Below are 14249 nucleotides of genomic sequence, written 5' to 3' on the forward strand. Positions count from 1 at the left end.
CCATAAATTCTAGCGTCATTTCCCTGGACAAGGAGCCTTGGGGACTGGTTCAGGGAATGACAATAAACGGGAGTTACCTCGGTCTCCTTCCTGGGGAATTACGCATCCTTCGTGAACAGCTTCTCACAAAACCACATCTCCCATTTTCCAGGGCCAGTAAGTCGGTCCCGCAGGCCACCTTGCTTCACAGGGCCCAACACCTACCTTGGGGTCACCTGCAAAACCAGGTGGGTAGACAGGCAAGCAACCGAAAATCCCCACTAGAAGAGAGGACACCCCCCAAACAGATATACTTGTGTCTGTTTTTCTTTTTCCTACACACATTTAATCACAAAAGAAACCCTGCCTATCAGCACTCCAGTTAAGGGCTGAACACGTGTGCACTACAGCATGTCTGCAGGCGTCCTTTTGAAAGGCGCGTGAACATATCTGCATATGGATGCAAACCAAGAGCAGGGGGTGGCTGCCACAGTAAAACCTGTCAGTGTTTCCATTATAAAACTGATCTCCAGCAACCTAAAACACAGTCAGAAAACTTCTACACCCAATAAGGAACCTGAACACCATGCTCACCCCACCCCACCTACCAGCAAAACTATAAATTCTATGAGGCTCAGTTCCCATGTAGGACTTTTACTCTTACATTTAATTAAGTCTTAGAAAAATGGTCTATGAGAAAATATTTGCCTGACAAAACTGAAAAAAAAAATCAGCCAACCATATCAGAAATTAATTCTAAATTTTAATAATTGACAAATCTAAAACACACACGGCTCAATTTGGCAGTGTGGGCACAGGCATGGCATCCTGTGCCCATGCTCCTCTGAACAGTTGCTCTCCACTCTTCTGGCTTCCCAACCCCCACTGCTGCCCCATCTGCCCCTGAGCTCTCTCTCCCTTTGGAAGCAGTCTTGTATACTGTCACTCGATTATCTGAGAAATATTACTTATTTCAAAACGGTTCTGTAGGGAGGACCCGAAAGGCATCTAGTGGGGATAATCAGGCCTCCTAACGGCCCTTAAATATGTATTTACATAAAACAGACCATAAATATTCTGACACATGTCGGGGTGTATGACAGGAGCCAAGAAAGCTGCCACCGACTTTGTCACGGTGCTCTTCTAGCCTTCCTAGAAGAAAATGTCTCTCCTTCCTTCCAAAAGCTCAGAATCAAAAACATAGGTGTCGGCCACCTGCATGGGTTCTGCCCCTGCAAAGGTAGCAGTTATGTCACCTGAGGCAAGGAAGGGGAAGGAGGCATAGATCCAGGGCCACCACTGGGCACAGTCTTCTCTTCACTTGATGCCTTTGTTTCTGTTTAAAGATTAGTCTTTTTTTTTTTTTTTTGGTTCTTTTTTTCGGAGCTGGGGACCGAACCCAGGGCCTTCCGCTTCCTAGGCAAGCGCTCTACCACTGAGCTAAATCCCCAACCCCAAAGATTAGTCTTAAATACAACCCTAGTAATCTGGGTGTGTAAAGGATCCTGTACTCCCAGATCTTCCTACAAGCACAAGGGGAAGAACACAAAGTAGTCTATAAAGGAAGGATATTTTAAACAAAAGGAAAGAAGGTTCCCCATTCATAAGACATTTTGAAATAAAGAAGTTTCCCCGCCCTTTTGATCAGAGTCCCATTAATTTCAAGGTCAGAATTCCATTTCACTTGGAAGACAGACTCATTTAATTTTTCTCCACCCAGGCGTATTCCTGTGTGAGGGATCCATCTCCACGGGGGATGGCACCACCATACAATGCAAACCGGGCAAACAGAAGAGTTATGGCTTTGACACGCAGAGGGGAATGGATAGCCACACTATGGGTTCTGACTTGACTAACAAGCTTGTGCCTGCTCTGGCAGTCTGACACCGGTTTGGGCTCAAATGGTAACAAAATAAAAGTAAGCAGGGTTTGTGGGGCAGGAGTCTTGATCACCCAGTGTTACTTTACCACACACTGGTTTTGAGAGGATTTCATTTTCAACTTGTACTTGGAGGGAAAAGTGGGGAAGACCTGGTCACACCCTGACCCAACAAAGCTTTAGCAGGGGCCAGGAGCCTTCAACACTCAACAAACGAAAACAGAAACAAAATAGAAAATCAGCCCAACGCAAGGCCAAACACCTGTCCGGCAGGTACACCTGAGGAGCAGGATCCCAGCACCTGCCAGTCAACAGAAACTGAGAAGGTGACAGCCAGTGGGCTTCGTGGCAGTTCTGCTGACACCAGCCGCAGCCTTTTTCCCTGAAGTGGGGAGGTCTCTGGCTTACAGACACTGACATAAAAGACACACTCTCAACATATTTCAAAACCAAAGAGCGATGGATTTACAAGGCAGGTTGATTTTATGGTGACTTTTATTGAAAAGGTACGCTGGGTGTAGGCAGATGCCTTTTAGCACAGGAAAGTTAACACAGTGCCTAATTCAAGGAGACAGCCTGAGGAAGCAAGGCCGACAGGGGAGAAAGCAGCAATGTCTCTATTACTCTCCTCGGCATCATAAAGAGAAGAGAAAAAAAAAATGGTGTTCGTGTTGGTGGTTAGAGAGCGGACAAGAGCACAAAAAAAGCAGAGGAGAGGGGAAAGCAAACCTCAGATGTAGTTTTCTTAAGAAAATAAAATGAAGCAAGTCTTAGAACAAAAGGTTGGAGGGGAAAACACCCTCAGTTCATAAATTCACACCAGGCCCAAAGAAAGCTACTCTGTCTACCCACAGCCCCAAAGCTTCAAAACACAATTATTTTTTGATTATATCAGAGTAGAAGATTGCAGGGTTCTGCCCTTCTAGTCTACAAGTTCCCGAGAAAGGTTAAGTTGAAGCGATTAGTGAGTGTAGCCAGAACCTACTAAGGCACCAGAGAACATGAGAAAAGCCATTTCATAAGCAGGAATTAATAACAGTTGTGAACATCAACCATGGGGCAGTCACCCGGGTCAGCTATGTCTAGTCCTAAAAGCTCGCCCTGGGATAAGCATCCAGCAAACCTTCCGGTCCCGAGAGAAATCAGCTTTCTAGCCTTGGGATCGCAAGGAGAGCACAGCTGTTTGAAAGACTTTCTGGTGACCGACCACACCTTTGTCCTTCTGTGAACTACAACCTGATGCTGACCCAAGAGCTGAGAGCTGAGAAAATAAAGTCACGTGGGGTGTGCTGGCTATGATACAGTGGGAAAAGGAAGAAAAATGTACCACTCCGGTCAGGAGACCGCACAAAGAAGACAGCAAAGCCAGACAGGGTGGGCAAGCTTCCTTGGGCCCCCAATTCCCTGAGAAACTGTGCTTTCTAACAAAATGGCTTTCATTCCTGCGTGCCCGTGGCACCCTCTTCCCTCCTCAGTCTCCAGAGAAGCCAGCCAGGTCTGGTCCTGAGACCAGCTTGCCTCTGGCTACCATCGGAAAACCTGCAAGAGCTATGTATCATTGATCACTGAGGAGAGGTAAGTAAGCATTAGCCATCCGAAGCTATCACAGGGGACACGGTTGGCCTTTCCCATCCCTAGGAGCATGTGCAATGCGGCCAACCTGTTGAACACTTCTGCGAGGCAGGTTTACTGGGGGCGGGGAGGGGGCTGCAACCAAAGTACTTACATCTGTCATTCCGATCCTCTGGACTCGAGGAGGTTTCCCGGTCAGAGATGAGGCCAGACACGGCAAAGATCTTCTTCCCAGTATCATCAACCTTAAGTGAACCAGGGGAGCTGGACGGCAGCTGTGTCCCAAAGTCATATTCCTTGCCATCTGCATCTGAGAAGCGCAGGTGGGGAGACTCTGAGTCGTGACAGTTCTTGAGTCTCTTGGCTGGCGTAAAGGCTGACTGATAGCTCTCCCTGTCCTCCGTGGAAGCGAAGGGACGGAATGCCCCCACGCCACTGTGATTTAGCATACTGATTGGGGTGCAATCTAGATTTGGGGGGGCAAACTGGGGGTGGAGGTGTAGTAAGGAAGGGGGGAAATCACGATTGGCAAAAGTGCCCGGCACCCCACCTTGACGGTGGTACATAGAGGCAAAGGTGTAAGAGCCATTGGTGAAGGGAATATGAACGTCTTTGTCTACTGAGACAGGTACACCAAAGGGTCGTGGCTGCTGACACGGGATGGAGGCATCCCTGCTGGCCTCGGCGGTGGACGCCAGGACCATCAGTGCCGGGGATGCCAGAGGGTTGGGAAGATAGGATGAGTTCTCCATCTTGAAGGCTGCCCGGTGTAAGTCCATTGGAGTCTCTTTCGATGGCGGGTGTCACGCAAGAAGCAGTCTTCCCTGGGAGGGAGGCCAACCTGCACCTTGGATCAGGGCGAGGATTATTACTGGGGAATCATGCCCTCCGAAGACCTGCAGAAACAGTAAAGAGGAAAAAAAGAGAGGGGAGGAAAGTCAGGGAGAGGTAAAAAAAAAAAAGGGGAAACCCCAAGTGATTGAAACACCATCCTTCTGGCTTACAGATGCTCGGGCAAGAGACACCACAGGCTTTAGGAGCCAGTGGGCAGCAGCAGCAGACCGTTTTCATTCAGGAAAATCAATAGACAACTTACTGTGATGTACGCGTAGCTGACTTTGGTCCCTACACGTTCCGGGTGAAATGCGCCTGAGCCCAGCAAAGGAAAAAAAAATCATAAAACCTCCAAATACAATATTCCCCGAGCAAATGAGCTTTGGAAGGCCAAGTCACCCCGTAGATTAGGTGGAGGGGGGGTCTATATTTTAAAGGGCTTCCACCTACGAACACCACTCATGGCCAGCTTCTGGCTTAGGTACAGAAAGACCAGGCTCTACCTAACTGATGTCCCATGTTAATATCTTTCTTCATCCTTACACTGACAGGTCCCTATGACACACACATCTAGACTGTACATATTAGTTGGTACAAACTGTACGTGCGGCTGAACCACACACATTGACCGATACGATACATATGCAGACATCTTCATATTATCACCTAAGAACGTTTCTAGAAATCAGTGCCACGTGAACAATTTTTTTTCTCTTACGCACGGTCCCCTCTAATTACACAGGCCTCCTAGTTCTCTCATTTAAAAAAAGAACCAAGACCTTCATCAACAGAATGCCTGGCACTCCTGACAATGTTTAGAAACATAACTAATGCCTTTGGTCCATGGTTTCTTCCAGGCACATCAAAGGACAGATTGGTAATCCTAGTTACTAATACAGTCACTCCTAAGGAAATTTGTAAACTGCCTTGGATCTGCCATTAACCTTTAGAGCAAAATGTTAACAAAATCTCGGACTTATTTTCCTCGGTTTATTGGCCCAGGCAGAGCTGATGTCCAATAAAGGGCCCCCAGTACAAACTGGATTTCAAAGAGTCTCCTTCCAGTTTCCCTTATAAAATTAGGCTGCACGTTTTCATAGCTACTGATTCGGTTTCTAATATGTTGCATGGTGGTTGGGGGGAGAAGAACCGTATTGTCAAAAGGCAGGGTAAGGTGAGTACCAAGACTTACTAGCTGCAAATGTGTATTCTCAGTAGAAACTGAAAGGAACTTAAATATAACCCAAACTTCCATCTGCTACAGTTTCTAAATTGAGCCATGTCAAAAATAAAATTGACACCCCCCCTCCCCTTAGAAAGCCCAGGCCTGTAGTGCAACGTCTTCCGTAGTCCCTCAGGTAGAAACCCCTCAGACTGCAGATGAATCCTCCCTGCTTGGTGCAGTGCGAGAAGGGTCTTTCCTTCTCCCGTCCTGTAGCAGACATGTCAATGACTGTTATTAATTGGGAAGATGAGTGGACACCATCAGACTGCTTCCTCATTTGGCATCTCTCCTTATAGACATCATTGCTAAATTACCAGATTATGTATCTCACATTAACGGATTTTTCTCTCTTCCAAATTTTAAATAACTTTCCTGTCAAGTTAGAGCAGGGTAGAGAACGTTGTGCCAAGGACAGCCAGTTAGCCTGACAAGTCTGGGAATTCTGTTCCTGGCTGTTTTCAAGTCAGATTAATAGTCCCACAACATAGATGCCCTGAAAGTGGGTCCAGGGCTGTTCCAAGGGGTCTGAGCAGCTCTTCAGAACAGAAATGAACACACTGTGTGTCCATCAAGCCTCAGTATAGCAGGCTGGCTGGAGGGAAGGACAACTATAACAGCTCAGGGGTGAGGGGAGGAATGTTTCTTCCCCAAAATAACTGCCCCCAGGATTCACTTTCCATTTTTACTTCCTAGATCACCTCATTATGTTAAATGAGTTCCATAAATTAGTGATCCGGTGACAGCACCGGACACTCCAATAGGACACGGTCAATCACTCAAACCTGCAAATTCATTTGAAAACTTTCATTATACTGAAAATAAATCAACAATATTTTTCCAGGCCACATCTCTTTTACAACAGTGTGTGGGCGTTGGTCTCTGCAAAGGAGGAGGGGAGGTTTTTTTTTTTTTTTCTTTTCCTTTCCTTTCTTTCCCCCTCCTCACATTAACAGTATAGATGAGGCTTCAGTAGACCACAGTCATTATGAAAATCTATAGTTAATACACTCCCAATGTCAAAATGTCATGGGTTTAAACACAGAACCCAAAATAAGAAAACTAACTGACCCCTCTTAATTAAAAAAATATGGATTGTGAGATAATCAGCCCGACGGTGCATTTGGGCGACTGTGAAGACTGGGCAGAGAGAAAGTAAGTAACTGGTACTTTTCTGCCTCTATGCTGATTTTTTTTAATTTAGCACTTCGTGCAAATCCAGATTAAAATAACTCCAGCTATTGATCTGAGCAGTGGAATTGACATTAATTTTAGTTCACTTCTCACTTTGCAAAGGGATCAATAGGAAGTAATAACAGCTGACATCCCCGCTGAAAGGAGGAGAAAGAAGGGCTGAAGACAGAAATCGAAAAGCAACCAAATAAATCATCCGCTACTTTCCCACCGCATCAGACAAACTCCAAACAGATTGCAAAAAGTCTTTGTTGAATTAACTAAACAAGGAGGAGGGATCAATCCACCAAGCTAAATAAATTGTCCGGCAGGCAGTGAGGTTGGACAGAGGGACCAACAAATATCGAGTTTTTAAAATTTCAAATCCTTGACGTGCTGGGTTTGGCCGTCTGTGTGTGGGAGTTTGTTTGTTTCTGAAATCATACACGCCGGACTTCGGTTTAAAGTGGTTACAAAACGTCCGCTAACCGAATAATTAGTGAGATTACTAATTGCGTGGTTAAACATGCCAGAAGCAAGACAAATGAAGAAGCCGGCTTTTAGAATTGTGTGATTATCTGATCCTGGGTTGGTGCGTAGCGGTCCGCGCTCTCTGGTGCAAACTAGCCACTTTCGTGTAGAAAAACCGAAAGCCAGACAGAAAGTCCCAGCGAGTGAACGGTTTCCCATCCCTGCCTAGGGTCGGGGCCTCTTCACCCGCTCTGGGGATGATAGTGCAAAGAAGTCGCGTCGCTGCTGCTGCTGCTGCTGTCCTGCTGCTGCTGGTGGTGGTGATGGTGGTTGTCGAGAGCCAAACCCACTTGGAAATGACTGCCACAAAGCAAGCTCTTTCCTAGAGCCGAGCTCAGTGCGCCCACCAATCTAGGACTCTGTTGGCAATTAAAATGCACACGCAACGCTCCTCTGCTTATTACAACAGGTGACATTTTTGTGGTCTCTGAACCGTTTCCAAAAGCCATGACTTAAAATAATAGAACAAATTAAACGATATTTTCCTTCGCATAAATAAACTTTAAAAAAATTAACAGGCAACTTAAAAAGCAAAGAACAATGGGAAATGAGGCCAGAATAGCGGGGGTGGGGGGGGATTCGAAGAACGGAGGAGAGATTTTTTTTTTAAGTTCACAGACTTCGCTTGAAGAGACCCCCCCCCCACCGCGCACACATGCCCAACGGGTACGTGGAAACACCGCCCTAACAGGAATTTTACCACCATATGCAAGGGCTCAGGGAGCATAAGGCTGATACAGCTCCCAGGTTAGGGCGGACGCCTGGGACCTGGCCGAGGAACCCGTAGCACATTTAGACCTAGACCCTGGTCTAGCTTGGCCATCGGATGCGAATCCGCCACAGCCTGACTGATCCGAGAGCACGCGGAAGCGGGGATGCTGAGCGTGCGGGTGTAGATTTCAGCCATGAAGAACCTCAACCCAAAGGGAAAAATAACTCTTTTAGGGGAAACGAGAGAAGAAGACGAGAAGGAGAAACCTATAAAAAACTTGGGGGGCTAAGCCCCCAAGTCAACGCTGAGCCAAACCCACCACTCCCCGTGGCCTGACCTCTCTAGCTCCCTGTTGCCTTTGTACAAAGATCCCAACAACGTCCGCCCGAAAAACAATTTAACTTTGGGGAACCTAGGCGCCAGTCTCGGAAGAAACACAAGCCCGGGGGCCCGGGTCTGAAGGCTCACACGGCCTGGGGACTGGGGCTGGAAGCGGCCAGTCTTCGAGCAAAGTCCTAGGACCTGGAGCCCCTACACCGCCCCGCCCCGCGGGTCACCCGGGCGCGGTGGCCGCGCGCCCCTCGGCGGGCAGCCGCCGACTCCTCTACCGGCTCAGCTGCGAACGAGGGCGGGTGCGGAGCCGCAGGGCCCCCGCGGTTCCGGGACTGAGGCCGTGGGGTGCAGCAGGTTGGGGCTCTGTGGCTCCCTCAGCCGCCGCCCGGCCGCAACACCCCGAGAACAGGTGTGTCCTGCTCGCTCAGCGCCCGGACCCAGTGAAGCGCCGCTACCCAAGTGCTCGGATTCCCACTCCACGCCCCGGAACGCAGCGAGGGAACTCACGCCACTTAGCCCCGGGCTCCGCCGGCCGGGAGGGATCCGAACGGGAAACGCCCGGCGCGCTTTTTCTCGATGCTCTTTTCTGCCTTTACCCCCTTTGCTCATTTTCCCTTTGCGAGAAAACCCGGGGGGGGGGGTGAGGGCCCCAGTCCGCTCGGCTGCCCACAGTCCTACTCTCTGCTCGCCCCCCTCCTCTCTTTATTTTTCTCCCCCCTCTAGACCCCCCAAATGCCTCTCAGGCCGAGGCCACAGTGGAGGCGGGAGGTAGGTCGTGGCTGCAAGACATCGTGAGCAGAGAGCGCCGGTGCTTTCCCTTTCAGCTGCTTCTGGGGCAGCGAAGGGGCGCAGGCGGAAAACATGGGAGGACACAGGCCACCCAGACAGACCCGCGCCCCATCCGGGTGGCCCCATCGTGCCCTAAGCACTCCAGCCACCCGATATGCGTCCGGCCCCCGGCCCGGGCCCCGGGGCCTCGACTGGAGCGGTGACCCGGACCAGAGAAGGCAGTGCGTTCTTAATGGGAAGGGAGAATGTGTCCTCTGCTTTCCAACACCCCGAGACCCCGTCACCTCGGGGCTCCAGCACGCCCTGGAGGGCCACGGTCACCCGGGCCTCGAGCTCTTGCCGGGGATACTGTAGCGCAGGACGAACCTCGCATCCCTAGATGGCCTCACCACCGTGGGCGGCCTCGCCCGGGGGGCCATACGGAAGCTCTCCGCCCAAGTTTGTTGTGCCCTGGAAGAAAAGCCTTTCTCTTACAAAACACAAAGGCGAAACGCCCAGGCCGAGCCCTGAAAAGCTCCGGGTTGGGGGTGGGGGGTGGCCGGAGGCTCCGGCGCGCGGTGGCTGGGACAGGCTCCGGGCGGAGGAGGTCGCTCGGCCCCGAGTGACGAGCGCGGCGGCGGTGGCCACAGGACTGCAGCAACCGGCGTGCTCGCTGAAAAGTTTTGCTCTCAAGTCGGAAGAAGAGAAATTGTTACTCAGTTTAAGGCAGATAGAAGGTGTTAAAAAAAAAAAAAGAACACCACACACGCACATACAAAAAAGCAAGCTCATGATTTTACAAGATCGTCCTCCCGCCTCGTTCCTTATAATCGCTGGAAGAGGGGATCCCGGCCCCCCCAAATCCCAGGAGGCCAGCAGGGATCGCATTACTCTAAGGCCTGGCCAGTCCAACCCAGCGGAGCTGGGAGTTGACCGGTTTACATAGAGCACTGTTCATTCACCTCAGTGGCAGCACCTGCCTTCATCCTGCAGGCAGAGGATTTCCCCATCCCACCCCCACCGCACCCCCGGTTCTCCTTCCACATCCTTCACACCCGTCCCCGCCAGGAAAAAGTAAGCCGAGCCTCCGGGAACCCCAAGGCTCCGGAGTCTCCGGGGTACCCCACTGGGTCGGCAATGTGTTGTGCGGCTTGGATGGTTTCTCAACAGATCGCCCCTTTCCTATCCCGCCCGCCACCTCAGATTCCCCACTGAGTAGCACTCAGCCCGGGCCCGCTGGAAAGCACAGCGGGGTGCACCGGGAAGCCGGGCAGGAGAGCTTACTCGCGGTCGACCCAAACAAAGTGGAAATGGGGCTTATAAAAAGATGGAGAAGTCCTGCTCCCTTCCCCTGGCTATCCCCCTCGCCCTCCCTACTTGTCCAATTCCAGCGTCTGGTCCCTCCCCCTTGCACCCCCCAAATAAAACACATTAAGGAAAACTCAAGACGGAAAGTTTGAGTGAGGCAGCGCACGGAGCGCGCCGGGCACCGACAGCCAGGAGGCTCGGTCGCCAAGATCTAAGACGCGGCAGTGCAGGTCTCAGTCCCTGCCCCTGTCGCAGGGGAGCCGCCCGAATCCCTGGGAGACCAACCCGGAAAGTTAGCCAGGTTCCTCAGCAACCCGGCCGCCCTCGCGCCCACCCCTCTTGTGTACGCACTCGCATCCACACCCCTTTCTGGGCTCCGTACTTGCCGTGGAAATTCCAGGGGAGAACGGTCGCACTTTTCAGGACACCGAGGTAAGAAGACGGAGAGTGTGGTGCATGAAAAGTCCCGGGTGCGCAGAGCCGGCGGGGGCAGCGGCGGCGGTGGCGGCGGCAGCGGCAGCAGCAGCAGCAGCAGGCGGCTGGCCCCGGGTTTGTGCTCGCGAGCTGCCTGGGATTGCATGTACAGATCAAGAGACTCGGTTGGTGTGAGAGAAGAGCAGTGCTGCCTCTCAGCGCTGGCTCTAATCAGTGAATGAGCCTCCACTCTCCCAGGGACTCGGAGGCGCACACACACGCGCGCGCGCACACACACTCACACACACATGCACGCACACATTCTCTCACACTCACACACATACAGGCACTCTGAGCACTGAATACATTAGGGTACTAAGGGACTCTGGGAAATGGAGTCCAGACCCCGGGCACTCCGGGAGAGCAGCCCTGGCTGCCCTCACTAGAGGGCTGGATGGTCTTAGGTGGCCCGCCCAAGTGGAAACTATAGAGATCTTTTGCCTTTGTTTACATCTCTCCTCCTTACCCTCCCGAGGTTTCTGACTGAGCGCGATTCTTTCTTGAACTAAAGTGACCAACGGGGAAATGGCTAAATCTTTTAAGCCTGACGTCAGAGCTGCTCGCTGACCACCAAACCTTGGCTCTGATATAAAACTCTACCCTTTTCCCCGAAAGAGCCTACCTGCTGTTTAGTGCTTCGAATGTTTAGTGCTTTGAATATTACTTTGGGTCTTTGCCTGTAAAAATAAAATTATAAGTGAATATGAGTAAAACTGACGTTTAGAGAGAGAGGAAAGGGGCCTAGTTTAACACCCAGATTTGCCAATAAAAATTTTCCTTGGTGTCACTGATGTTTATAATATAGTTCTTTCTCTTCAGATTGTTAATTCATCAAGTACAAAAAGATAAATTGGGGAAATGGACGCAGAATTAACATTCTTGAGAACCTTCTAAAACCCAAGCTATGAGACCAAATGTCTTTCCATCATCTCATTTAGCCCTTTATTTCTGGAGATAATATTATTAGTTTTTAAAAAGAGAAAACTGGGGCCGAGAGGGTTTTGTCATTTGCTTCTAGGTCCACATCTAACAAGCTTGGGGGAGTGGATAGGCCCAGCTCAGGAGGCAAAGCCCAGCTGAAAGCTAATCCTGGATTCAGAAGTAATTCCTTTGTTTTGTGGCTGGGTTTCTGAAAAGTCAGGCTTCTCATCTGGAAAAAAAAATTCTTTCCCCTAGGAAACATGAGGATAATCCATCCTGCAAGGAACCTCACAGGATTATAACTGGTCCAAACCAGAATGAGATCAATATTCCATTCTGATGTGACTTTATCATCCCTTTTCCTTGTGTTTAGCATGTGCCTGAGTAGTCTGTGCTTAGGTTTGTGTGGACCTGAGCTCTGTGGTTGGTGCCTGTAATCCCAGCACCAAGGAGGCAGATGCAGGGGGACTGCTGAAAGTCAGCATAGCCTGGTCTACAAGGGAGTTCTAGGCCAGTCAGGGCTAGAGATGAGTCTTCCAAGCAAAAGACAGTAACTAAGTTAAAACTTAAAACGGGGGTTGGGGATTTAGCTCAGTGGTAGAGCGCTTGCCTAGCAAGCACAAGGCCCTGGGTTCGGTCCCCAGCTCCAAAAAAAAGAAAACAAACAAACAAACAAACAAAAAAAACCCCAAACGTTTAATTAGCAACTCTGAGCACCTAGTAGGCTCCCCTAGGCTTCTTATGACCACCTCCATTCACAGGGTTCAGTCAGCCTAGGGATGTCCAAGTCTCTGGCCATGCCAGTCATGTGCTGACCCTATTGTTAACTAGACTGCTCTTTCCTGTTGGGTGATAAACGTTATGTGAGCAAGAACTCTGGTTTTTTCAAGAGTCTCACCTCAGTGTCTAACAATGTCAGTGTACAAGAGGATCCAACAGGAACAAATACAAGCCAAGAGGTAAGTCACACAAACCTTTAATCCTAGCACTCAGGAGGCAGAGGCTGTCGGCTCTCTATGAGTTCTAGGCCAGCCTGGAATACAGGGTGAGTTCCAGGACAGCCAGGGCCATATAGAGAAACTCTGTCTCAAACAAACAAACAAACAAACAAACAAACAAACAACCTGAAACAAATATGCCTCAAATGTGCAAGGCCGTGGGGTTAGATTTAAAAAATAAAACAAAACAAAAACCAAAAAGACCCCACAATGCTTCTGTCCCTAAGGAACTTACCATCTAGTAGATTGCCAAAAGAACAAGTTAGAAATCAATGTGACCAGCGCTATGACTAGGGTGACCATATATCTGTTGACCTGAGAAAAGTTTAATCATAAGTGGGCCACTATTACTAATTATGTTGGGGTGAGCAGGGAGCAGAGGCCATCCTGGGCTGAGCACGTTGAGTGGCCACCCTAGGAACACAAACTACTTCATCCATTAAAACGGCATGTATTTACTGAGCCCTGCCCTGCAGGACACTGAAGGGGCCAGGAGCCCCTTGCATTCCCTGGGAATTGAAATATGAGGCATTCAGCCTCCAGAGAAGCAGAAGTGAGTCGCAGCACAACAGGCTTTGTGTGCTAACCTGAGGAGAGTGGGCCTCATCCCAGAGATGTGAGAAACCCTGAGCTGTACAGCATGGTAGGCTTTCTATTTCAAAACAAGCACCAGTCAGAGGGTGGGCAGCCTGGAGTTAAGACCGCAGACAGTTGAGAACGCCCCACTGGGGCAGTAGCAGTGTAGACTCTAAAGGCAGAATCAGCCAGATTGAACCATGTTAGCTCGGAGGATGGCAACGCATCCTTATGTGGGTTCTAATACTTATATCACAACACACTGTTCCTCCTGTGTGTTTACCGAGACAGGATTTCACACTGTAGCCTAGGCTGGCTCGATCTAACTCGTGATCCTCCTGCTTCAGCCTCTTGAATTCTGGGATTGCTAACATGCACTACCAACCCAGCTTTGTTCTTTGTAATTTATTTGCTTGTTAAGATTTCTTTCGAGACAACATTTCTTATTGTGCAGCCCAGGATGCCATGAAATTCAGTCTGTAGACCAGGCTGCCCTCAAACTCACAGAGATCCTCCTGCCTCTGCCTCCTGAGTAGTGGGATTAGAGGCCTGTGCCACAGCCGCCTGCTCCTTCAGATCAACTTGTAGAGTTCCCCTAAGATGCAGGTCACGCTCTCATGAGTGGACGACCCATAGGAAGCTCTATTTCAGCTCAGCGTTTAGCGACCATCCTCTGCAGTGTTCTGCACTGAGATGTGAACAGTCACCATCTATAAGAACTGTGATTAAAAAGCTTAAATGCAAAGCAATAGCCACAACCTACAATGTGAAACTGAACATCTAATACCTTGCCACTTCACAGGTCACGTGCTTGGCAACCTTGGCTATCCAAAACACAATGAGGCAGGAAATAAGCAGAAAGAGTCCCAGAATAGCCAAAACAAACATCGCCAAGTCTATGCACTAAAGTTAACACATTTTAGTCCTAGGAGAATTCCACAAGCCTTCACTCGGAGCTGATTTACTCTT

At 49.8% G+C, this 14249-nt stretch overlaps 1 protein-coding gene and 1 long non-coding RNA gene across 11 annotated transcripts in view; both read right to left on the minus strand.

The window, feature by feature from the left end:
* Window positions 1-11043, minus strand: part of Rnf220 (ring finger protein 220) — a 222030-nt gene extending 210987 nt beyond the window's left edge. For 3 of the 10 annotated variants that reach the window (XR_015620000.1, XR_015619999.1, XR_015619998.1), the window contains exons 1-2: window positions 10698-10965; window positions 3585-4326 (exon numbers count right to left, since the gene is read on the minus strand). Coding sequence is in view for 7 of the 10 variants with exons in the window: in NM_001438304.1 (NP_001425233.1) it covers window positions 3585-4209 (625 nt within the window). In the remaining 3 variants the exon portion in view is untranslated. 10 annotated transcript variants of the gene reach the window in all.
* LOC148005993 (uncharacterized) overlaps window positions 1-14249 on the minus strand; it is a 1435680-nt gene that overhangs the window by 1390313 nt on the left and 31118 nt on the right. The gene's annotated exons all lie outside the window — the stretch shown is intronic.

This window comes from Rattus norvegicus, chromosome 5 (assembly GCF_021556685.1).
Source record: "Rattus norvegicus strain SHRSP/BbbUtx chromosome 5, alternate assembly SHRSP_T2T, whole genome shotgun sequence".
NCBI classification, from domain to species: domain Eukaryota; kingdom Metazoa; phylum Chordata; class Mammalia; order Rodentia; family Muridae; genus Rattus; species Rattus norvegicus.